This window comes from Procambarus clarkii, chromosome 4 (genome assembly GCF_040958095.1).
Source record: "Procambarus clarkii isolate CNS0578487 chromosome 4, FALCON_Pclarkii_2.0, whole genome shotgun sequence".
Lineage (NCBI taxonomy): Eukaryota > Metazoa > Arthropoda > Malacostraca > Decapoda > Cambaridae > Procambarus > Procambarus clarkii.
Window position 1 is genome coordinate 9,786,458 of NC_091153.1, and position 26,571 is coordinate 9,813,028.

The window sequence follows — 26,571 nt, forward strand, 5'->3', positions numbered from 1 at the left end:
AGAATCAACCCACTATCCTGTTAAGATAGTACTTAAAGTGACGGCGGTCCATAGTCAACATTTTACAGTATTTTCAATTTTAGATAGTAGAATTTTCGACTATTTACTAAATATGGAAACAATTCCTTTAGAAATTAATGCAAAAATAGTTATTTTTGCTACAATTCCTCCAGTACATTCTGATATTTGAACTTTACTGGTGTTGAGCTCTCTCAGATCATAGAGATTTAATGTACAACTGAGAACAGGAGATGATTTTTCCCCCATAGGGTTATAAACTCAAGGAACCGCCTACCCGCCGAAACCGTAAATACCAAACCTGTTATTTTAAGATACAACTAAAAACTTATCATCAGAACAAATTGAGAAACCTTTGATAAGCCACTGTCTGCCTGTACTTGTCCAGGCCGCTAGTATTAGTGGCCTTCAGGTAAATTTAGATAAATGATCTATTTACAGTCTCTTGACATAATTGATTAGATATGTGCCTTTTTAAATGTTATGTTATCTAGGCTTAAAATAACTATTTCTCCAGTAATATAAACAGCTTTTATCCGATTTAAACCAACGAATCTTCACTCCTAGTTGCTCTAGTCGTCCAGCCATCCATTAGCACTCAAAAAAAAATTAGTTTAGCTTTAAGACTAAAAGGAGTTAAAAGCAATAAAGACAAATTTCAGGAAGAAGAAAATGCACTGTACAACTTTTTCAAGCATAGAGGTTTCCCAGACGAGGTCTTACAAGAAGCATCAATACAACTAAGCAGGAGGGACAGACAGGACCTCATATACACAATATGGTCCTTGTGTATAACACATAATGTACATAACGTTTATGTACGATATGTACATAACGTTATGTACTCTCGGGAGTTGACGTGAGCAAGGACACGAGTCAACGTCAGCACGGACGGGAGTTGACATCAGCAAGGACGAGAGTTGGGCGCAGCAAGGTGATAAGCCGGTAGTTTCCATGAATACAATTCAGGATAGACAGATGGAAAGATGAACACAACTACAAAGATAGACAACCAGAACAAAAGTTCAACATTATTTACAGAGTCAAACGAAGAAGACTTTAAGACAGTTGACTTACATAAAGTTGGAGACAGAGGACACGTTCATGGCGCAAGGTACTAATGGCGATCAATTGCAGCCGAGACGTTGCTCCAGACCCTCTCGGCCGCCACACCGGCACCAAAAGTGTCCACACACTGGCAGCACCTACAACACTCAAGGCGGTGACCGACAGCACAGCTTACTCCCACGCCATAGTCTCCAACATCACTATGATCTCCACCATGGGCTCCACCATGGGCTCCACCATGGGCCAGGGCATCACACTGGGGGTCTGTCTTGCCAGTCTTCTCCCAATTGCACTTGCGGTTACACTTCATTTCCACGCAGGACTCAAACCTAGACATGAGAGAGAAGGGATGCCCCATTATGACGTGAGATAAGTTAAGTGATGAAGTCACAGTACCCCAGTGTGAGGGTATATTGTTCTAATATATAATATATTAGGTATATTGTTATAATACAATAATCCCTTACCTTTTTCAGTGACGTGCAGATATTTACAGTGAGAGGGGGTGTGTGTTACCTGGAGCTCCGATTGTGCTATCATAGTAATAATGGAAGGTGTAGTGAAGGAACTCATGAATCTATGTGGTGCTCTGGGAACAGAGTTGGATTCCGTCCGGGAGGATCTACGACAGCCTAAACAACGTCAAGAAGAAACGAAGGAGGAGACCAGTATTAAAAAGTCCTCGCCTTGGAATATCGCAAAAGACAGTGATCTTAAGAAGACTCAAGTAAGGCCGCCTACATATGTCCTAAAAACTTCCAACTCATTTGCCATGTTGAAGGACAAGTGCTGTGGGAAGCCTAAAGTTCGCTCGAAAGGGAAGGCAACGAAGGTAGCGCAGGTACCTCAAGGTGCTCAGAAAGTAAAGGAAGTAACTAAGCGAATTTTTATTGTGGGAGATTCCCAGGTGAGGTATTTGGATAGAGCTTTTGGTGACAGAGAGAGGAGGGAACAGGCTAAGCGTTTGCTATCCGGGAGCATGGATTGGTGACATTGTTAACAACATGAATGATATTATGGCTGGAAATGGGATCAAACCCATTATTTGTATCAGTGCTGGTGAAAATGATGTTGGACTAGTTAGAAATGAAGAACTGATTTAGAACTTTTAGGAAATTTTCAGAGGTTTAAGACAGCCATAGAATTAGTTATGATTAAGGGAGGAATCCCGATCATATGTGGCATTCTTCCAAGAAAGAGAGTTGGAAATGAATTGTCAAGGGCACTTGGTGTCAATTGCTGACTAGACAAGTATTGCAAATCAAATGCAATATCATTCATAGATTACTGGGAAAACTTCAGTGGAAGAAATTACATGTATGCTCGGGATGGGGTACATCTATCTAGGGCTGGGGTTGTTGTTGTTGCGAACTCGATGGAACCTGTGGTGGGAGGGATTTGTTTGGGTTTAAACTGTTAGTAGATAGTGGTATGGGAATTGATATGGAGAAAGGAGGTAATAAAAGTACGTGTTTGCGGGAGAAACAACTTGGCAAAATTATCAGAGAAAGAGTGGAGCCTCAAAATAACAATTTACTTAGGGTATATTATACGAACAGTAGGAATCTATGAAACAAAATAAACGATTTAAATGCTCTTGTATGCACGGAAAAATATATATAATTGCACTTACCGAAACGTGGATGAATGGAGAAAATAGAGAACTATTAGCTGAATATCAGTTAGATGGATTTAAGATATTTCACACAGATAGATATATTAGACGAGAAGGGGGAGTAGCCATATATATATATGTTAGGGACAATTTGAAATGTAGTCTCAAAGAAGGAATCAAAACTGAGCCACACACACAGAAACTATTAGGCTAGAATTAAACGAAAAAGCAAATAATCATATAATAGGAGTTACATATAGGCCACCAAATTTAAATAGAATGGAAGCACAGCATCTATGGGATGAAATATCTAGATCATCTAGGTCTAACAGTATTTGTGTCATGGGTGACTTTAATTTTAGTGGAATAAACTGGATTAACAGAACAGGGAATAACGAAGCAGAATATTTTCTAGAATTAATTGACGATTACTTTCTTACTCAACACATTAAGGAACCAACGCGGGAAAATAATATTTTAGATTTAGTGTTCACTAACAAGGAAACAGATTAATGACATCGAAATAGGGAGTGAACTAGGGAACAGTGATCACAAAGTAATCAGATTTAGCATGGAATGGAATGGAATAGATCGGTTACCAGGAGAAAATTCTGTTAAAGTGCCAGATTTTTTTAAAGCTAATTTTAAAAATCCTACAGGCAAATCCTAAAGGATTTTTTCAGTTATATCGAACAAAGGTTATGGAAAGGATAGGTCCATTAAAAACGGAGACAGGTCAGATAACGGATAATGACGAAGAGATGAGTAGTATTTTTAATAAATATTTTATCTCTGTTTTTACTAAAGAAGAATTTAACTCTATGCCTTCAGCCGAACAAGCCATTTCAAGCAACTTTCCCACAATAAACGTTAAGCTAATTGGCCGATAGTGTGATGCAAGTGATCTATCTCCTTTCTTGAAAATTGGTACCACATTAGCAACCTTCCACGAATTTGGCACTCTGCCTGACTCTAATGATTTATTAAATATGGTACTCCTGGAACTTCTACACTGACTACTTCTCGTCGTGCACTCCCTTCACACACTTAAGATCTTCGTAAAATTTTGTTCTCTCACATCCCAACTAATGTACGCCTGACTTACACATGGTAACACAAAATGTATGGAAAACGCATAAATATATAATTGATGCACATTTGCAAGCAAAGCCATGGGACGTGTGTTGTTTAGGTACGGAGTAGGTGGTGGCTACCAGTGATAGACGGGAGCAGTGTCTGCCAGTGTTGGAGGGAAGTAGTGTCTGCCAGTGTTGGAGGGAAGTAGTGTCTGCCAGTGTTGGAGGGAAGTAGTGTTAGAGGGAAGCAGTGTCTGGCAGTGTTGGAGGGAAGTAGTGTTAGAGGGAAGCAGTGCCTGGTAGTGTTGGAGGGAAGCAGTGCCTGGTAGTGTTGGAGGGAAGCAGTGCCTGGTAGTGTTGGAGGGAAGCAGTGCCTGGTAGTGTTGGAGGGAAGCAGTGCCTGGTAGTGTTGGAGGGAAGCAGTGCCTGGTAGTGTTGGAGGGAAGCAGTGCCTGGCAGTGATGGAGGGGAGCAGTGTCTGGTAGTGTTAGAGGGAAGCAGTGCCTGGTAGTGTTAGAGGGAAGCAGTGTCTGGCAGTGTTGGAGGGGAGCAGTGCCTGGCAGTGTTAGAGGGAAGCAGTGCCTGGCAGTGTTAGAGGGAAGCAGTGCCTGGCAGTGTTAGAGGGAAGCAGTGTCTGGCAGTGTTGGAGGGGAGCAGTGCCTGGCAGTGTTAGAGGGAAGCAGTGCCTGGCAGTGTTAGAGGGAAGCAGTGCCTGGCAGTGTTAGAGGGAAGCAGTGCCTGGTAGTGTTAGAGGGAAGCAGTGCCTGACAGTGTTAGAGGGAAGCAGTGCCTGGTAGTGTTGGAGGGAAGCAGTGCCTGGTAGTGTTAGAGGGAAGCAGTGCCTGACAGTGTTAGAGGGAAGCAGTGCCTGGTAGTGTTGGAGGGAAGCAGTGCCTGACAGTGTTGGAGGGAAGCAGTGCCTGGTAGTGTTGGAGGGAAGCAGTGCCTGACAGTGTTAGAGGGAAGCAGTGCCTGGTAGTGTTGGAGGGAAGCAGTGCCTGGTAGTGTTGGAGGGAAGCAGTGCCTGACAGTGTTAGAGGGAAGCAGTGCCTGACAGTGTTGGAGGGAAGCAGTGCCTGGTAGTGTTAGAGGGAAGCAGTGCCTGACAGTGTTAGAGGGAAGCAGTGCCTGGTAGTGTTGGAGGGAAGTAGTGTTAGAGGGAAGCAGTGTCTGGCAGTGTTGGAGGGAAGTAGTGTTAGAGGGAAGCAGTGCCTGGTAGTGTTGGAGGGAAGCAGTGTCTGGTAGTGTTAGAGGGAAGCAGTGTCTGGCAGTGTTGGAGGGAAGCAGTGTCTGGCAGTGTTGGAGGGGAGCAGTGCCTGGCAGTGTTAGAGGGAAGCAGTGCCTCCACCCACCTAGTGTATCCGAGACTGTAGGATGCGTCGTTGTGCTCACAGGCAGCCCTTAGTTTACCTGAAACATTTGCGGTTTACAGTAATTATTTGACCTTCATTTATCATTACTATTTTGTTTACATCCACCTTCACTTTATTTTATTCACAGTGTCTTTAAGACTATCCTTGTGTGAAGTGTGAGTCAGGTGACTACCCACCTTTGATGGCTTGGACCAGAAACTTGTATTCCTTCTCCTCAGCTATCTTTAAAGCTGTCTTATCTGTGGAGGAAATGTTGTTCTGAGTTCATGAATGTATTCATAGATAAGCACTGAGGTTTAGTTTCTGACCCCATAATGTGCGTTTGTAGTTCATCTACCACCACGCACAATGATGAGTATGGGTGCCTCTTTAACACATCCTTCTTCACCCACAGTGAATTATAATTAAATAATTTAATAATTAAATAATTAAATAATTAAATAATTAAATAATTAAATAATTTAAATTAATACCAGTGACATATACCAGAGGAAGGGAAGGGAACTGTCAGGGGAAATATCCAAGCCACTCCGACTATATAGCACTTGGAGGATATCTGGATAAGGATTAGCGATGGTGACGGGGGGAAGGAATGGTGCCCAACCACTTGGACGGTCGGGGATTGAACGCCGACCTGCTTTAAGCGAGACCGTCGCTCTACCGTCCAGCCCAAGTGGTTGTACCAGAGGAGTAAATGTTTAACATATAAGTCGTTATAATGCGATTCATTCTGTCAGCGCAGTGTCGCCCTGGAATCAGTTCCGCTAACCTTCCATGTTGTGATGGGTGAGATCCGGGCAGAACTGGAGCAGGAGCAACACCCCATCCCTCTTAGACTCCCTCGTATAACGCATCAGCGGTGTATCACCTGGTTATAACACAAAACTAAATCAGAACGATACAGACACACTGTGTGCAATATGTTGAAAACAATGTTCTGGAAATATTATGTGACTATTTTATATTTCTTGTTAGAGTAGTTTACGTTCATGTCGACATTGCTGTATATTATTAAGTCATGTGCAAAGAGCTTGTAGAAATGTCCATCATCGTGTGCTTATTCTGAAAGTAATCATGAAATATATTTGATACATTAAAGGAAGTGTCAATATATAAGGCAGCAAGCAGTCAGGCGAGCAGGTTGGTGCCAATACTTCACCTTGTTTGTCCTGCACCTCCATGCTGGCTCCGGCCTCCAGGAGAGCAAGTCGACCATCGTTGTTGGCTGCGTAGACTAGAGCCGTTGACCCTGTAACAGGTTAATGTCTTCAACATTATACTCCAAAAATCTTGGGTTATTATATCATTTACTACATATGTGTTCACATTTAGCTTTTTAAATCAAAGACGATCAATTATACACCGTTAAACACTCATTAAGTTTTTTGTAATAATCTTCTACATAACCTGACAGCTGGGTGGACAGCGCTTCAGATTCGAAGTCCAGAAGTTCCGGGTTCGATCCCTGGTGGAGGCGGAGACAAATGGGCAAAATGTTTCTTTCACTCTGATGCCCCTGTTACCTAGCAGTAAATAGGTACCTGGGAATTAAACAGCTGCTACGGGCTGCTTCATGGGGGTGTGTAACAAAAAGGAGGCCTGGTCGAGGACCGGGCCGCGGGAACGCTAAGCCCCAATATCACATCTCAAGATAACCTCAAGATAGCCTATGAATTCAAACAGATAACACCCAAACAGTTTGTTATCCGTGGGTTTTGCCCCCAAAAGTGGCCCAACACCAAAAATTTGAGCTCTAACAGGTCAAAAACCAATTGTTTAATTTACCAAAGTGCCTGCATAATTCTCCCAAATTTTGGGTTGAGTTACTTAAATTAACAAAACAGTTGTTGCACAGAAAAATGTGAACTTTTCACCATATATTAGGTGAAGATTGGACGGAGTTTAAATTCTTAATTAATTAAATAAATTATAATTATTGTTGCAATTGGTTTTTACGACTCTGCTCCATCTTCCGATGGCTCATTGATTGTTAAGACAATACTGAACTACTACTTAAAACTTTCTCGAAAGTACAGATGTAACGCAGACAAGGAGTAACGGCTTCAAGCTCAACAATTCATAATTTAGGATGGATGTGAGAGAAGAGATTACCAGCTAGCTGTAAGGCAGTGTTGGAGCGCAAGCCGTCAGGTTGCACTCTGACTCGAATCATTCTAGATTCTGTAGATGTCTTCTTAAGCTAGACATCTCTTGCTTGGTGTCTATGAGGAGCATAGTCCCAGGGCTGTGCATTAAGTCTACGGTGGTCGCTGTAGCTTCTCTGTGAGAGGAGGTAGAGCCATTAGCATGTATTTAACATGTAAGTGTATGGACAGAGGGAGAGAGGAGCGAGGAGGACTTGCGGTCAGGAGGACCAATGGTTCTTCGCTTGTATGAATACGGGCTGGAAGCCGTGACGTCACCGAAGGCACTACGTGATTAGAGGGAGGTCTACAGTTGTTGAGGCGTCCCTAGGCCGATGCCATGCTTTCTCTGATTGGTGGATTCATAGACAGAGGGGACAAGTGTGGCCTGTTCCTGCCTCGCCTGGGGTAGCCATTCCGTCCGTGTCGCTGTGCTTGAGAGACGTGTCTTCCCGTAGTTCAGCCAAACTGCGAGAAACACCGTCTATAGCGACATTTAGTAACTTATTCATCACCGTTCCTGCAACGCGGGTCCGTCAAGCAGATTCCGGAATCGCGGTGATAGGAATTTCGATAATTAAGAGTGAAACGAAGAAGATAGAGTGTATCACCACGTGATCCAGCAGGCACAACGGGACTGCATTGTTTAGGACCCGTGATCATCGTTAGCATCCATAGTCATCCGTCTCTATATGACTATGATAACTGACTAGGAGGGAATAGGAAAGGTGTCTCAGTGTTTGTGAAATCTTTCTGTTGTTATTAAGTGAATTACCGCCACCTTGGTGGACATAGCAGTTCCCGCCTAACCGTGTCATCACCATCTCAGCTCACCACACGCTCGAGCGAGCATGATAACGCTCGAGTGTGAGTGTGAGAGCCTGCTCACGCTAGTTCCTGAGTCAGTGAGGGAGCTAAGCACTTTAAACCTCCTGGTCTATTGCACCACCAACTGTGTAACTATTTCATTGACTCAGGTGTTCTGGAGACATCCTAACAATTTATCCAAAATTTCCTTGTCCATTTTAAAGAATAAAGAACAATTTTATTTATATTACTTCTAAGCTGCATCACTTATGAACCCATCCCTGCCCTTGTGTGGCAGTGCACAATAGAAAGTTGTTCTCGCATATTCATACATTAAAACATTAATTGTAACCACGAGTGTGGGTATGACTCCAGGACACATGGAGACCATCCTCGGTGCAAAGGGGCATGCCACCCCGTTATGGCCCAGTGGTGCCAAAGGGGCATGCCACCCCGTTAAGGCCCCGGTGACGCCAAAGGGGCATGCCACCCCGATATAGCCCAGTGGTGCCAAAGGAGCTTGCCACCCCGATATTGCCCAGTGGTTTCACTAGATCATAACTTTAGTTCATTTATTATGCACCCTATACCCATCCTGTGGACGGTAGTGGAAAGGGTTACAGAGGCACATAATGGGCTCAGGGACTGAACCCCACAATTCATTTAGCTAAGCAAGTTACAGTCTTGATGAGCTAGTTTCAAAATTCAATGCACATCGTCACATAAACAATGGGCTCGACACCGACCACAAGTACAGCTTCTAAATTAAGCAACACTCATATGTGAAGAGCTAGTGTCACAATTGATGTGTTTGTCCTGCACCCCCCTCCCCCTCCACCCAGTGGGCAGCGGTTAATAGATTACAAATCACTTAACGGTACAAGAATAAATATGATTCAACCTTCAGGCTCATTGTTTCAGTCATTTATAAAAAATAATTATGTTTATTTCCAATGTAATAAATAATAATAATAATGTTCATTCAGGTATAAGTACATACATATAAAATGAGTAACAAACAGAATGTTGGACTTCTAGATAGAGCTTGTACATACTATGCCTAAAGCCACTAATATGCAAATAATAAAACATTTGAGTAGTTATATGTACCTCTATGGTTTGATAAAGTTGCATATCTTTGTATACTTAATTCGTGGTTGTATTTAGTTTTAATGACAATGATAATAATTCATCGTGTCGGGGGACAGGAAGCCAGAGTGTATTGATACACATTAGGCTTTTCTCGAGGTCCCTCCCAAAGGCTGAACTACTGACCCCGCCCAGGATGAAACCCACAACACGTTGACTAACTCCTGAGTGCCTATTTACTGCTAGGTGAGTAGGTGCATTAGGTGAAGGGAAATGTGCCCAACCATTTCTATCTAACCCGGGATTCGAACCCGAAATTCTCGATTGTGCATCGAGAACGAACCCGACTGTGCTACCGGGATAGTTATTATATACGTTGTGTTTCATTAATCAGTGTGTGATGATTTATTGTCTATGATATTATTGTCAGACTTCTGTATTATTATTTGATAAGTATTTATTTTTATTGGCATTGTTGGCCAATTTTACTTTGCATAGAAATGTTTTTTTGAGTCATATGAAGGATTGGTCACAGAGAGTTGTAGCGGGAGGCGGGCTGGCGTCCTCAGTGACTTGTGGTACATCATGGTGAGAGGAGGAGCCGTGGGCGCTCTCTCTCTCTCTCTCTCTCTCTCTCTCAGATAAGTGAAGTGTTGATTTGTTATCTCTGTGATGATAACAACTTGTTTGTGTGAATATGTTATTGAGTAATAATTAAAGGAGAGTATCCAGTGAGTGGGAGAATTTATTTCTTATGTTTCTTTTGCCCATGAGCTCAGAATATACTGACATTGTTTCAAAGTTTTAAAGTAGTTTCATTCCACTTACTGCTGCTTGATTATTACTTGGGATTGGGGTGAAGTGTTCTATAATAAGAGCCTTATTCTACGCTCGTTAGTAACACACTCAACATCTTAGAATACACCAAGACCATTACACTTTACACCCAAGATTCAACTTATTATATACCAATTATGCAACAGTAAGCTGGTCATAGAAATATATTGACACATATGGTACAGAAGTTGTGTTTTTTTTTTTAGCTTAATGGAAACAGTGACCAGTTTGGATATTTACCAAGATATTCCTTGTATATAAGAATAATAAATGATTTAAGCCTTCACTCATTAATGACAAGTTGCTATAATATTCCTGAACGGAATACATATTTTCTGTAATAATTAATAAGAAATTCTCCTTTTATAGAAGGAAGGCGAGCCGAGAAGCTGCCTGCAACACTCCAGATACCAGAGATATGTAGTTATTAATAGATATTTGTATTAATTAGTGCTTTAAGTTATCCTAAGTGGTAATTTTTCCTTTAGGAGCCTCTTTATTAGAAGCGTTCTCTTTCTCGGTTCAGCTGTTTTATTCCACCAGAAACTTTTGATTTTTGTTACGACCCTAAATTACTAGGTGAGAAGAAACAAGGAAACAAACATATGCATCAATTATACGTATAACAGCTGCTGGATTAAAGTACAGGCAAACGTATGGTGGTATGTAAGCTTCTAGCTTATTTAGAGATGCTAATAGGGAATATGACTACGGGTGTATAAAGCTAGAAGGTTACAGTAAAGGAATATTTTAATTGTGAATTGAATGGTGGTTATGGAATATTTTAGATGAACCTTTACCACCAATCATATATTGTATCTAATATAACATGCAACACTGGTTGAGTGTAGGAATATGTATTTGGTATACAAACATTTCAGCCAATGAGTATTTACTGTGTGTGTGGGGGGGGGGGAGAAATTTCAAGTGTTATGTCTCCAGAGAGCTGTAGGCCTACCTCTAGTGTGCCAGGGTACATCCCTACTCCTACCTGTGTGGGGTAGGTGCTTTAGAGTAAATATAGATGAGGTAGAGTAAGGGGGTTTTGTGTATGGTGTAAGTGTTAATGAAAAAGTAATATTAAAGGGATAACTATGTTTTTGTCTACATCAGGCACAGTAGACTATCACACCTTTGGACACAGGTGCATTATTCAAATTATGGGAGGTAAGTTCAGTAGGGGACCGGGCCTTGTCTGACTCTTACTGGACGGCTTGCCTGTCATCTCCAGTAAATATGCACATTTAAGCCCCAGTTGTAACCTCAGTTACATTAACAATAACGCACCGACCTTAACAATTATTTGTTAAATGTTGCTTAACTCACCAAGGTGATCGGCGAGGTCGAGTATGGGATGGCGTGCGAGGACGAGCTTCAGGATGGCCGGTGACCCGCTGCGTGCTGCCAGCATCAACGCTGTAGACCCATCTGTGAATATTGACCTGTGAGAGGTTCCTCTCCCTGTGGCTGGGCGTGGACCCAAGGCTCGAGAATCAGGCCGGAGTCTTCCTCTGGTCACGTGACAGCTACGGAGGCTTAACTATGCCTCAGAAGAGCTTACCGGATAAGTTAGCAGTTGCAGTCTGAACATCGTTGGGATATCAGTAAGCAAACCTCCGACTTCTTCCTGACTTGGCATCTCTTCGTGTTTTATAGTCACCAGTTATTACCCAGATGTGAACAAAAGTATGTCTTCTTAATGCATATTTTATGCTATGTCAGATATAGTGTTAAATTTTAGATAGCTCCAAATTTTAACAAATTCACACAGAAATTACAATAGCGTTATGCATCAAATGAACAATTCCACAAGGGTTCGAACCCTCATCACGGCCCTTGTGGATTTGTTCATTTAACAAATTGTGTAACCAGTGTAATTACAGTAGTGAACCAGGGAAATTTTATCTCAATAGTAGAAAAAACATTAGGAGATATTAAATGTTGTTGAATAGACCTATGGACACTACTACATGGAGCTATATAATTTAACATAAAGTCTAATTAGAAAACGTGTATATCATCTGGTAATTCAATGTATGCAGAAGGGTTTTGTAAATATAAGAACATCTTGGGAAATCTTATAAATACGCTATGGTAAATTCCATAGTGCAAGTGTGATGAACGTGTTAGTACTTTAGTCCACGAACTACGAAAAATTTCAAGCACAAGTACAAGGACAACTTTTTATCTGTACTCAAGTACAAGTACAGACTCTTGTACTTGAGTCCAAGTTCAATCTCTTTGGTCTACAAAATCCATAAGAGAGAAAGTCTATCTGTTCGAAGTTCGAGACCAGACACTTGTGGCTAGCCTCACCCAAATTGAAATAGGGAATGGTCTGGGGTCTGGGATGAACATAGGCTGGTCGAGGTCGCCAGAATTCAAAACGGAACAGCGTGCCAGGGCCACATTCAGACCCCCGCGACGATTTTTGGCACTGCCCGCCGGCTACACAGCTAAATATTTTCAAAACTATATTTTTTCTTATATAGTACTATACACCATTATTCACTGATCTTGGGAAAATGAACAAACTTCCTGCCGTGAATAATTTTCCCGTACTTGCATAAAATAGACGATTCTTCCACAGCTTCAAAAGTTTTGAAAGCTGCGGACCTTTATCAGATAAAGGGAAAACTAGTCTTTTAATTTAACATTTCACACCACTGAGCTCGTCTCACTGACGACCACACACGCACGCACACACACACACACACACACACACACACACACACACATTAGCCAATAATATTTATAAGAAAAAGGAGAGAGACAGATATCGAGACAAAGACAGGGACAAAGAGACAAATTAGATGTATGGATAGATAAAGGAGTAAATGGTTGCATAGTAGGATAGCCAGAGTGATAGATAAGTGGGTAGAAGGATGGATTAATAGAGGGAAAGACAGAATAGATAGCAGATAGATGAGTTAGATGGGTAGATGGATTGATTAATAGAGGGATAGATCTGTGGACAGACAGAATAGATAATGGATAAGGGAGTAGATGGATTAATTAAATAACACAGTATTAACTGTGTTAGTTAGAATAAGTGCGTTAGCATAGAAGAAAATAAGAGCTGTGTCATCAGCAAATAGAATTGGTGCGGTTGACTTGCATTTGGAACGTCGCTGACATCTGTGAGAAAGAGGAGCGGACAAAGTACACTACCCTGCGGAACGCCAGTGTTAATGGGCAGGGAGGGAGAAGTAGCCTTGTTCAGTGGAAGCTACTGCTGCTTGTCCCTGAGGTAAGACTGCAAGTATTGTGGTAAGACTTCCTCACTACACTTAGAAGACAAATGTCGCTATAATTATTTAAAGAGCATGACAATCGACTTGAGAATGGTCCAGGACGGACCGAAACGTCGTCGTCCCTTTACCTTCTAGTGTGTGGTTTGGTCAACAAAAGATCATGATTCTGTCTTAATGTAAATTCTAGAGATGAATCTGTGAATACAATCACTTACCCTTGTCGTGTTTATTTATGTCAATTTGTTTCTGTAAGATGAGTCGTGTGGCTTCTTCATTTTTGTTTTGAATGCAGAACATCAGTGGGGTCTTGCCTGCAGGAGATATTACAGAACTTCAATAAAGTAATTATCGCTTTATATTGCAGACTTTCACGCTCATAACATGTGCAATACAAGCGAGGTCTTAACCCTTCCCGCTCAGTCCTTTGTCAAATGTTTGAGAAAGAACCAGGAAAAACCATCTGCTTCTGATACCCTTTCCAGACTGGTAATGTCTTACCAACTCTCCCGAGTGTAACTGTGGCTCCTGTCTTACCAACTCCCCCGAGTGTAACTGTGACTCCTGTCTTACCAACTCCCCCGAGTGTAACTGTGGCTCCTGTCTTACCAACTCCCCCGAGTGTAACTGTGACTCCTGTCTTACCAACTCTCCCGAGTGTAACTGTGGCTCCTGTCTTACCAACTCCCCCGAGTGTAACTGTGACTCCTGTCTTACCAACTCTCCCGAGTGTAACTGTGACTCCTGTCTTACCAACTCTCCCGAGTGTAACTGTGGCTCCTGTCTTACCAACTCTCCCGAGTGTAACTGTGGCTCCTGTCTTACCAACTCTCCCGAGTGTAACTGTGGCTCCTGTCTTACCAACTCTCCCGAGTGTAACTGTGGCTCCTGTCTTACCAACTCTCCCGAGTGTAACTGTGGCTCAGCCTTACCAACCCTTCCGAGTGTAACTGTGGCTCCTGTCTTACCAACTCTCCCGAGTGTAACTGTGACTCCTGTCTTACCAACTCTCCCGAGTGTAACCGTGACTCCTGTCTTACCAACTCTCCCGAGTGTAACTGTGACTCCTGTCTTACCAATTCTCCCGAATGTAACTGTGGCTCAGCCTTACCAACCCTTCCGAGTGTAACTGTGGCTCAGCCTTACCAACCCTTCCGAGTGTAACTGTGGCTCCTGTCTTACCTGTTGCGTCCTGAACTCCAGGTTGTGCTCCAGCGTCCAGTAACTCCTCCAGAGCGTTGATATGGTTCGTCTTAGCTGCGACCATCAGGGCCGTCATGCCTCCTGGAGTGTGGTAAAGGTATCAACATCAGCGTCAGTTCAGCTCAGTTTGTTTTATGACACATATCCTTCTCCACACTGGAGCAGGATGTCTTCAAGTTCATTAGTCTCTCCAAGCACTCATATGGAGTGCTTGGAGAGAGTAATGAACTACTCTCATGAAAATACTATTACATGAAAATATAAAAAAAAACTTGATATTTATGCCTGAAGTTGAACAAATCTACGTAGGAAGCGAAGAAAATAAGTTGATTAGTTTTGTAGCTACCAGGGAAGAATTTTGTAAACAAATATACAAATTAAAAGCCAGGGACAAAGCAAGGACTCCCAAGGCGCTCGAGAAAGGAACAGAGCAGTGCAGTAAGCCCTTGACATGCATTGTAATTAATCATTATACTCGGGCAGGGCGCTGGAGCAAATGATTGCAAATGTGGGGCAGATTTTTAACATCATAACTCACCGGAAAAAACTCGACCCACAACACAACATTCCAGACACCACAACCCATCACACAACATTACTTACCAGACAATAAAGCTTATAACACACAACACACCAGACAACACAACTCACCACACAACACAACTCACCACACAACACAACTCTCAACACCACACAACACAACTCACCAGGCGAGGTCTTGTGTTCCATATTAGCGCCACATACTATAAGGGAGGACACGCCGTCCCGGAAGTCCTTGGAGGCAGCAATCATCAGAGGAGTGAAGCCTAGACAATACTTATATATAAGTACCCGTACGATCAGGTGTCAATGTACATACATATATTTACTGTGCAAAACATGAAAGGAAGAGAACATGCTGGATGATAAACCCGAACACATCCCAAATACTCCCAGACGTATTCTCACCTAATTGTATTCACCTAATTAATCTTGCATTGGAAATGGTTCACCTATTAGGCACCGCCTCTCAACTTTCCATCAACAAGTTCACAAAGTTCCGAGCCTATTGTGTTCTTTTCAACATGAGAATCTCTCCAAAATTAAGATATCTCTAACAGACATCGCTCTCTAACAAGGATATTTCTCCAACATGAAAATCTCCCCAACACGATAACCAATCATATGTGACGATCTCCGCAACATGGAGATCTCTCCATGACGATTACTCCAATCTGAAGATTTCCAAAATGAAGAAAGGAATGTAATGCATGAACTCACCGAAGTGTTGATCTATATCTAAAGCATATAGACCTCTCCAACACGAAGATCTCTCCAACACGACCTCCAACATGGCACCACCTCCAACATGCACACCATCTCCAACATGGGCACCACCTCCAACATGGGCACCACCTCCAACATGCACACCACCTCCAACATGCACACCACCTCCAACATGCACACCACCTTCAACATGGGCACCACCTCCAACATGGGCACCACCTCCAACATGCACACCACCTCCAACATGCACACCACCTCCAACATGCACACCACCTTCAACATGCACACCACCTCCAACATGCACACCACCTCCAACATGGGCACCACCTCCAACATGCACACCACCTCCAACATGCACACCACCTCCAACATGCACACCACCTCCAACATGCACACCACCTCCAACATGGGCACCACCTCCAACATGCACACCACCTCCAACATGCACACCACCTTCAACATGGGCACCACCTCCAACATGGGCACCACCTCCAACATGCACACCACCTCCAACATGCACACCACCTCCAACATGCACACCACCTTCAACATGCACACCACCTTCAACATGCACACCATCTCCAACATGGGCACCACCTCCAACATGGGCACCACCTCCAACATGCACACCACCTCCAACATGCACACCACCTCCAACATGCACACCACCTCCAACATGCACACCACCTCCAACATGCACACCACCTCCAACATGCACACCACCTCCAACATGCACACCACCTTCAACATGCACACCACCTCCAACATACACACCACCTCCAACATGCACACCACCTCCAACATGCACACCACCTCCAACATGCACACCACCTCCAACATGCACACCACCTCCAACATGCACACCACCTCCAACATGCACACCACCTTCAACATGCACACCACCTCCAACATACACACCACCTCCAACATGCACACCACCTCCAACATACACACCACCTCCAACATGCACACCACCTCCAACATACACACCACCTCCAACATACACACCACCTCCAACATGCACACCACCTCCAACATACACACCACCTCCAACATACACACCACCTCCAACATGCACACCACCTCCAACATGCACACCACCTCCAACATGCACACCACCTCCAACATGGGCACCACCTCCAACATGCACACCACCTCCAACATGCACACCACCTCCAACATGCACACCACCTCCAACATGGGCACCACCTCCAACATGCACACCACCTCCAACATGCACACCACCTCCAACATGCACACCACCTCCAACATGGGCACCACCTCCAACATGCACACCACCTCCAACATGCACACCACCTCCAACATGCACACCACCTCCAACATGGCACAGGAAGTTGTCATCTCACCATCAGTCAGTCTTGAGGCCTCAGTGTTGGAGTCCTGGGCATTACACAGCAGGTTCACCAGCTCAGCGTTCTGGTACTTGGCTGCCCAATGTAGTGCCGTCTCTCCTGTGTGATTTGTATAGATTTGTATTAGATTGTAAAGAACTTGTGTATGTACAATATTGTAATAGTTTAGAAAGTGTGTATGTGCACATCTGTGCTTGTTTGTGTAAGTTAGTGACCTGAGTATTTGTGTAGGTTGTATAAAAGTTTGTGAATGTAATTATATGTGTGTGTAAGTTTCTACATGTTTCGTATATATAGGGAGTTTGTATATGTAGTGATAGTTTGTGTAAGAGTGTATGTCTTTTGTCAGAGTTGTAAGAATTTGTATAAGAGTAAGATAGTTTGTAAATGTAATTGCATGTGTAGATGAGATTATGACATATATATATATGTGCAAGTAATTATGAAATTTATGTAAAAGTGTTTGCGTCATGGGGTATTTTATGTAAGTCTGTATACGTTTGCGAATGTAATATTAAAGTTCAATGTTGTAACTAAGTGTGAAAGAGTGTTGTCTAGGTAAATAAATAATAAACAAAGAGTTGATGTTTCAGAGCGAATAAGATGCTGTTTTAAATAAGATACATTATGTAAGTTTGGAAAGTTTTATAAGTTACGTCAGACAGGATAGTGCATTGTTGTTCAGAGAATAGTTTAAGACAAAGTAGATTAGAGAATATATTTTAAACATAATAATTAATAAACAGAAATGCAAGTTAGGAAAATTTGAACTAGCTATTTAAAGTGCTTTATGAGAACTCAGTAACTCTACTTTTTCTATGTCTGAAATATAACTGTTTTAAATTGGGCGAAAATTGGGCTACTAGTAGCGAAGTTACTAGTAGCCTAATTCAGTAACTATTAACTAGTTACTAGTTACTAGTAAAGGAAACAAAGACGGAAGACGGGAGCTGAAACTCGGTAACTGACTCGATTTTATTTACTACGTCCGAAATACAGCGGTTTTAAATTCTGAGAAAAATTAGGTTATTAGTAGAGAAACTACACTTATAAACGTATAGAGCTGGGACCAATAACTAACATCTGATACTGGGAATTACATTTTTCAAAACAAGGACTTAAGTCCTCAGAGTTTATTTTTCCCCCATAAGAACTCCTTAAGAACGCAGCTGAAACTAAAAATTGTACCGAAAATCATGTGACACGGCGGGAACTAAAACTCTGAAAAATTTTACCTCAAAAAACGCGTGACACAGCGAGAAGTTTAAAAAAAAAAAACATTCGTCGCTAAGCCCATTATGTGCCTCTGTAACCCTTTCCACTACCGCCCACAAGATGGGTATGGGGTGCATAATAAATGAACTAAACTAAAACAAAAAACTAACTAAGCCTACATCGCTACTACTTGTCTCTCCTGACAAGTCACACGCTACGGAAAAGTTATTATTTTCAAGATTAAAAAACTTGAAAGAATACTTAATAATTACTTGGTGAATGCTGACTTCATCAATTATCAGGTAATAAATTACTCAATTCAAGATACTACTAAATTTCATATTACTTAATGTACGCATGTAGATGAACACGCTACATAACACAGCATGTAGATGAACACTATATAACACAGCATGTAGATGAAGGTGATTTGAGTGGTAGATGCTGTGATTGGTAGATGCTGTGAGTGGGAGATGTTGTGAGTGATAGATGTTGTAAGTGGAAAGTGATGTGAATGGTAGATGCTGTGAGTGGAAGGTGATGTGATTGGTAGATGTTGTAAGTGGTAGATGCTGTGAGTTGTATGTGGTGTGAGTGGTAGATGTTCTGAGTGTAAATGCTGTGAGTGGGAGATACTGTTAGTGGAAGGTGATGTGAATGGTAGATGCTGAGAGTGGTAGATATTGTGAGTGGTAGATGATGTGGGTGGTAGATGCTCCGAACGGAAAGCTCAGAGTGTGTGTGTGTGTACTCACCTATTTGTGCCTGCAGGGGTTGAGCTTTGGTTCTTTGGTCCCGCCTCTCAACTGTCAATCAACTGGTGTACAGATTCCTGAGCCTATTGGGCTCTATCATATCTACATTTGAAACTGTGTATGGAGTCAGCCTCCACCACAACACTACTTAATGCATTCCATTTGTTAACTACCCTGCCACTGAAAAAATTCTTTATAAAGTCTCTGTGGCTCATCTGGGTACTAAATTCCACCTGTGTCCCCTTGTTCGTGTCCCACCCTCGCTAAAGAGTTTGTCTTTGTCCACCCTCTCAATTGCCCTGAGAATTTTGTAGGTGGTTATCATGTCTCCCCTTACTCTTCTGTTTTCTAGGGTTATGAGGTTCAGCTCCCTTAGCCTTTCCTCGTAACTCATTCCTTAGCCTTTCCTCGTAACTGTGTGTGTGTGTTTCAGTAGCTGCGGAATATAATTATTACTACAAGACAATAGAACTGGCAAGGAAACATGTTTACATAAGATTCAATAGGATGTTCATCTTAAGTGATCTTTAGAGTGATTTAATTCTGTCAAAGAAGGTAAAGTTGACTTACCGGTGGTTTTGGTAGCCAGATTTATGGGGTAAACAGGATCGGTTGCTTCCAGTATGAATTCAGCCAAGGTCAACGCCCCGTACATGGCAGAGACGTGGAGCAGACCCTGTCCTGTACACAACACGTTACAATAAGTATCGCCTTCCCAACGAATACACTAAACTACAAGCTAAAACTATGGTGAACACGAGCTTGGCGCGACAAGCTAGTGAAAAGGAATTCATTCCTCAGCCTCAAATGCCTGGAGATAGAGGAATGCTACACAGAAATGTCTTGCCGACCCTTAACACCATAAGAACATTAGAACATAAGAACATAAGAATGAAGGTAACTGCAGAAGGCCTAGTTGCCCATACGAGGCAGTTCCTATTTATAACCACCCAGTCCCACTCATACACATGTCCAACTCACGTTTGAAACAATCAAGGGAACCCACCTCCACCACATTACGTGGTAATTGGTTCCACAAATCAAAACCCTGTTACTGAACCAGTAATTACCCATGTCTTTCCTAAATCTAAACTTATCCAATTTATACCCCCTGTTTCGTGTTCAGTCATGTGTTGATACTTTTATTGCCCTATTAATATCCCCCTTTGTTATGCCCATTCATCCACTTATACACCTATATCATGTCACCCCTAATTCTAGAGAATGTAATTAAAGCTTTGTCAATCTTTCTTCATATGAAAGGTTTCTAATTTGGGGGATTAACTCTATCATCCTACGCTGGATGCGTTCTATTGTATTTATATCCATTCTATAGTTCGACGACCAAAACTGAGCTTCATAATCTAAATGGGGCCTAACCAGAGCAAGTTATAGCTAAAGAACAACACCAGGTGTCTTATTTCTAACGCTTCGATTAATAAATCCCAGTGTCTTATTTGCCTTATTACGAACATTTATTCATTCATTGATTTTTTGGTTTTAAATTCTTATTAATCATAAGTCCCAGATCCCTTTCGCAATCCGACTTCGCAATCTCAACACCATCTAGCTCGTATCTTGTAACTCTATCATCATTACCTAACCTCAAAACCTTACATTTGTCAGCATTAAACTGCCAATCTTTTGCCCATTTCAAAACTCTATTTAGATTGTCTTGAAGAGATAGTGAATCTCTTTCCGTGCTTATTTCCCTCCGATTTTTGTATCGTCGGCAAATTTGCAAATATTGGTGCTCAAACCTGAATCTAAATAATTTATATATATTATGAATAACAGAGATCCCAGGACAGAGCCTTGAGACACTCCACTTACAACATTTTCCCAGTCTGACTTAATCCCATTTATATTAACTCTTTGTTTCCTTTCGTTAGCCATGCCCTAATCCGTCTTAATATAGCACCCCCAATACCATGAGCCTATATCTTTTAATCAGTCGTTCATGTAGTACTGTATCAAAAGTCTTGCTAAAGTCAAGGTACTCAACATCACAAACCTTACCACTATCAACTGCCTCAACTATGCTGGAGTAAAATGACCGCAAATTTGTTAAACATGAAATGCCATTTGTAAAACAGTTGTGAATCATTTATTAATTTATGTTTTTACTACCTATATGGTTTTACAGATTCTTTATTATCCATTTTGGGTCATTAGTATTCGATCTATTCAATGTGAATGTTATACTACGTTCCTGTGCTTAGCTTAGAATATTTTTAAATCAGTTATATTTTGAATCCACATTGAAATCCCTTTTTTACATCACCCATCGCTGGCTTCATGTCTCGCTCCAAGACCAGCCCACCCCCTATGCCCAAGACTTTCCAATCTATTTGACACAAAAAAATAGGCTATTAAAATTAGGTTTCCGAAAATCTGGCACTTTAACACAATTTTCTCGTACAGATCTATTCAATCCTATGCTAAATCTGATTTCTTTGTGATCACTGTTTCCTAGCACACTCCCTATTTCGATGTCATTAATTGTTTCCCTGTTAGTTAACACTAAATCTAAAATATTATTTTCCCTACCAACAGTGGAAGGCACCTGACTGTTCTGGGGAAACGAGGTCATCCAGTTAGTCTTAGTAACAGTCATGCAGGAAAATACATTAATGCCTGCGTGGTCCATGAACAAAGCAAATCAGAAATTAAAAATAGTTAATTAGCACTTAAAATAAAGCAGTGTTGGTTCGTGAAGAAGAACAAGCAGAAGAACAGGAATTTGTGCAGGTTCCTCAATATTTATATGAATAGAAATTTACTAAAAAATACTAATATCAATGCAATTTTTAACTGTTATTAAAGGTACAAAAGGGGGAGGTGTAAACACTATTAGTAACACTATGTGTAGGAGAGTGTAGCCACTGGCGTTAACACTGTGTGTAGATAAGTACTGCTATTTGTAGTACGTCACTGATAGTACCACTGGGTGTAGAGAAGTGTGGGTACGTGGGGGGGGGGGGTAACCACTGGGTGTAGAGAAGTAACAGTAACACAGAATATAAGGAAGTGTGGACACTGATAGTAACACAGGGTGTAGGGAAGTGTGGACACTGATAGCAACACATGGTGTAGGGAAGTGTGGACACTGATAGTAACACATGATGTAGGGAAGTGTGGACACTGATAGTAACAGAGTGTCGGGAAGTTTAAATACTGATAGTAACATAGGGTGTAGGGAAGTGTGGCAATTGATAGTAACACAGGGTGTAGGGATGTGTGGCCACTGATAGTTACAGAGTGAAGGGAAGTGCAGTCACTGAGAGTAACACAGAGTGTAGGGAACTGTGGCCAATGGTAACACTGGAAGTTGGAAGTTGGTGGTGGGGAAGGAGGGTGCTGTCAATAAAGACAAGAGCCCGAGTTGGTAACTGAAGATAGAAACAACACAATTACCTTCCGTATCCCTCCAGTTGAGAAGTGAGCTGTCCAATTCCAATGCGGTTTTAGCCGCAGCGAAGTCTCCCGCCTTGATGTAGTCCCTCACTGCAGCTCCTGTCAAAGGTGGAGACGTTACTGGTGGCCGCAGCTCTTGTGGAGAGCTGCGGCAGATATCAGGGAGCACGGTAAATACCACCGTATTTAGGAGCACGGTAGATACCATAATTAAGATAGGGATAGATTAGTGCATAATATAGTGAGAGGAGAGCAGAGTTAGGAACATAATATCTGATTTCGGAGAGTATACCAACTGTTTTAGAGACTTTCTTAGATATGTGTTGAATGTGGGTGCTGAAGTTGAGTCTCTTGTCTAGGAATAGGCCAAGAAATTTTCCATCATTTTTATTACTGATGTTTATGTTGTCTATCTGTAGCTGAATTGCATTCGATGATTTACTTCCAAATAAGATGTAGTAGGTCTTTTCCATGTTTAGTGTTAGTTTGTTAGTTGACATCCATAAGTGGACTATTTTTAATTCATTATTCACAACATTATTTAGTGTATGTGGATTGGGGTCTGAATAGATGAGGGGTAGTATCATCAGCAAACAGTATAGGTTTAAGAATATTAGAGACATTAGGCAGATCATTGATATATATAAGAAATATGAGAGGTCCCAAGATGCTGCCCTGCGGCACCCCTACGGTTTGAGGTAGAGTAGCAGAGGTTATATCATTGATGGCTACACATTGGTGACTGTCACTAAGATAGGATCGGATATAGTTTAGGGCAAGGCCACAGACTCCATAATGGTGGAGTTTAAGTAAGAGGTAGTTATGGTAACAGTTTCAAAGGCCTTCCTCAGGTCGATGAAGAGTCCAATCGGAAACTCACTTTTCTCAAGGGTTGAGTAGATTAAGTCAAGTAGACTAACAATGGTGCAAAGATCTGATGCTCAGATAGGAGATAGGGAATACCCTCTTTGATGGCCTTGTATGATAAAACCACTTCTAATTATCAATGCCCAATTCAGTTCACGAAGTTTATCATAATGTAGCACTGGTGCAAAAGTAACACTGTAACATAAATGTAACACTGGTGCAAAGACCTCATTTTCCCTTTTCGACCCGATCCTGGACACCTAACTATCCACCAAGGGCAGCCCCTAATGGGCTGGAGGGGCCCCTCCAGTGGGGCGACCGTTGACCCGAACGAGTTATTATTATTAACATCTTTATTGACAAAATTAATTACAATTTTGCCTAATCTGAGGATTTTGATAGTCTTATTAAAGTGAGGATAATGCTGGTATTCACTCTCACGCAGGACAGAGGGTCATACATAAGACAATAGGTCTAAACTGTAGGCTGAAGCACATATATATCATGGTTACAATCAATGTTTTAATGTATGGATATGTGAAAACAACTTTCTACTGTGCACTGCCACACAAGGGCAGGGATGGGTTCATAAGTGATGCAGCTTAGAAGTAATATAAACGGGTGTGTACCTTAGAACGTTTAACACCCAAGAGGGGCCAAGGCAACCCCCTCACCGGCCCCAGGGAGTCATACGTGAGCCTCTCACCACGACAAGGTGACGCTTTGAAGGGGGCACCTGGTCAGTTAGTGGGTTGTAGTAACGCATTGTGTCGTAGCCTCTTGTGTCACACATCTTCACGCCCCATGAATTTAAGGTTACATTTATGATAAACTTCGTGAACTGAATTGGGCATTAATAATTAGAAGTGGTTTTATCATACAAGGCCATCAAATACGGTATTCCCTATCTCCTATCTGAGCATGTCTCTCTCCTCCCTCCTCCTCTTTCTCTTTATCTCATGTACCTCCCCATTCCTGTTATTTCTGTTTCTTTCTTTTTTTCCTATGCAGGTGGGTACAGGAGCAAACGACTTCGGACTCCCAATAGCTTCCTTTTTCCTAGCGCTTGCAGCGGTGCTCATAGTTCAAGACGTCATGCCCGATCAGAGGATTCTGCAATATCCATTTCAAGACCACAGCTGTTCTTGGTCTTAACTACCAGTATTATTGCCACTTCGGGGAGAGAGACTTAACATAAGATCAGCAGTAGAAGGAACTTTCCAGAAACGCTAATGTCATTTTGCCATTAATTGGAAACAGTGACAATTATCTGCAGTTAACGATAACTGAACGACTCTGCCTACTCTGGCCTAGATCTACATACACCTCTTCCAGAGGGACGGACATAGTTTGAAACCGGGTAGAGTTGGGCATTAGTCAGAGATGAAGTCAGCAGGCCAACAGAAATTAAGTCAGCAGGCCGCAAAGATCAAGTCAGCAGGCCTGCAGAGATGAAGTCAGCAGGTTTGTAGAGATAAAGTCAGCAGGTCCAAAGAGATGAAGTCAGCAGGTTTGTAGAGATAAAGTCAGCAGGTCCAAAGAGATGAAGTCAGCAGGCCCGCAAAGATGAAGTCAGCAGGTCCGCAGAGATGAAGTCTGCTGGCCAGCAGAGATGAAATCAGCAGGCCTTCGTCTGCAGAGACGAAGTCAGCAGGCCCGCAGAGGTGAAGTCAGCAGCCATACAGGGATGTAGTCAGCAGGTCCACAGAGATGAGGTCCGCAGGCCCACAAAGATGATGTCAGTAGATCCGCAGAGATGAAATGAGCAAATGAACAAATCCACAAGGGCCGTGACGAGGGTACGAACCTGCGTCCGGGAGCATCCCAGACACTGCCTTAATCGACTGAGCTACGACAGGGTTAAAAGAGTTGAAACCGAAGTTCTAGTGAACTTACTGGATCTCGCAGCCTCTCCGAGGCACAAACCAGGGTTTTACACAACTCCCCCCTGCACCCGAGCTATGTCATTAGGCCGTTCTCCCTCTTCGCCCTTACATCATTATACACAGAAATCACACTAACGTGATGCATCAAATGAACAAATAGTCAGACAGCGTAGCTTAAACTGTTTGGGTTGAAAAACGTTTAAGCTGCGGTCTTAGGCGTTCTTATGGGGAAAAATAAACTCTGCGGTCTTAAGGAATTGTTATGGAGAAAATGTTTAAGCTGCGGTGTTAAGGAGTTCTTATGGCCACAATTCATCACTTATATTAGAAAATATACTCTTTTTGATCTTAAGGAAAATCTCATAGGAAAAATATACTCGCTTCTGTGTTAAGAAATTTTTATGTAGAAAATATACTTGTATTCTTAAGGAATTCTTATGACAAAAAATATCGTCTGTACTTTACCAAGTCCATTTTCAGAGAATATGTTCATTAGGAGTTTGTTAAGTAATTCCCAGTATCAGATGTTAGTTCTTGAGCCCAGCTCTAAACGTTTATAAGTGTAGTTTCGCTACAAACAGTCCAATTTCCCTAAAATTTAAAACTGCTGTAATTCGGACGTAGTAAACGAGACAAGGATAGTTACCGAGCTCCGGCTCTTGTCCCCCTGCCTAAGTTCATTCATATATCATCGTTATTAATAGCCCAATTTTTATGCAATTTAAAACAGTCATATTTCAGACGTTGTGAGAAGAGAAAATTGGGTTATCGCGTTTCAGCTCCCGTCCTCCGTCTTAGTTGTCTCTCGTAACTCTTAGTTCTTGAACCCAACTCTATACGTTTATAAGTGTAGTTTCGCTACTAACACTCCAAATCCCTTGATATTTAAAACCGTTGTATTTCGAACGTAGGAAAATATATAAATTCAGTTACAGAGCTCCGGCTCTTGTCCCCTCCTTAATTGGCTCTTGTAAGTTCGTTATTAACAGATTAATTCCCCTAAGAATTAAAACATATTTTTTTCAGACACATTAAGAAAAGAAAATAGAGTTACCGAGTTTCAACTTTTGTCTCCCGCCATAGTTCACTTTTGTATTTTCGCTATTAGCAGTTAAATTTCCTTAAGAATTAAAATATAGTTAATTTATGAGAATATAGTTATATATAGAATAAAATTTAGTTATTTTATGTTCCATGCCATTTCGTCTCATGGAACAGATAATAATAGAACATTACCAAGAGATAGATGAAGAACGGGTGAAATGAGAGATGCGAAAACAAATTTAAAATCTCGAGGGCAGAGTTGAGAAG

The 26,571-nt window shown here is 41.9% G+C and overlaps 1 protein-coding gene across 2 annotated transcripts in view; it reads right to left on the bottom strand.

Annotated features, from left to right (window-relative positions):
• The window catches only part of LOC123748750 (ankyrin repeat domain-containing protein 29), a 37,821-nt gene that overhangs the window by 760 nt on the left and 10,490 nt on the right, over positions 1 to 26,571 (bottom strand). The window contains exons 3-14 of one of the 2 annotated variants that reach the window (XM_069332881.1): positions 22,508 to 22,606; positions 19,661 to 19,771; positions 17,115 to 17,219; positions 15,189 to 15,287; positions 14,461 to 14,562; positions 13,497 to 13,592; positions 11,354 to 11,455; positions 6,310 to 6,399; positions 5,920 to 6,018; positions 5,327 to 5,389; positions 5,130 to 5,187; positions 1,096 to 1,415 (exon numbers count right to left, since the gene is read on the bottom strand). In XM_069332881.1, the coding sequence (XP_069188982.1) occupies positions 1,136 to 1,415; positions 5,130 to 5,187; positions 5,327 to 5,389; positions 5,920 to 6,018; positions 6,310 to 6,399; positions 11,354 to 11,455; positions 13,497 to 13,592; positions 14,461 to 14,562; positions 15,189 to 15,287; positions 17,115 to 17,219; positions 19,661 to 19,771; positions 22,508 to 22,606 (1,304 nt within the window). In that variant the 3' untranslated portion in view covers positions 1,096 to 1,135. Of the gene's footprint in view, positions 1 to 1,095; positions 1,416 to 5,129; positions 5,188 to 5,326; positions 5,390 to 5,919; positions 6,019 to 6,309; positions 6,400 to 11,353; positions 11,456 to 13,496; positions 13,593 to 14,460; positions 14,563 to 15,188; positions 15,288 to 17,114; positions 17,220 to 19,660; positions 19,772 to 22,507; positions 22,628 to 26,571 lie in introns of both variants that reach the window. The other variant, XM_069332877.1, reaches the window with a different exon arrangement.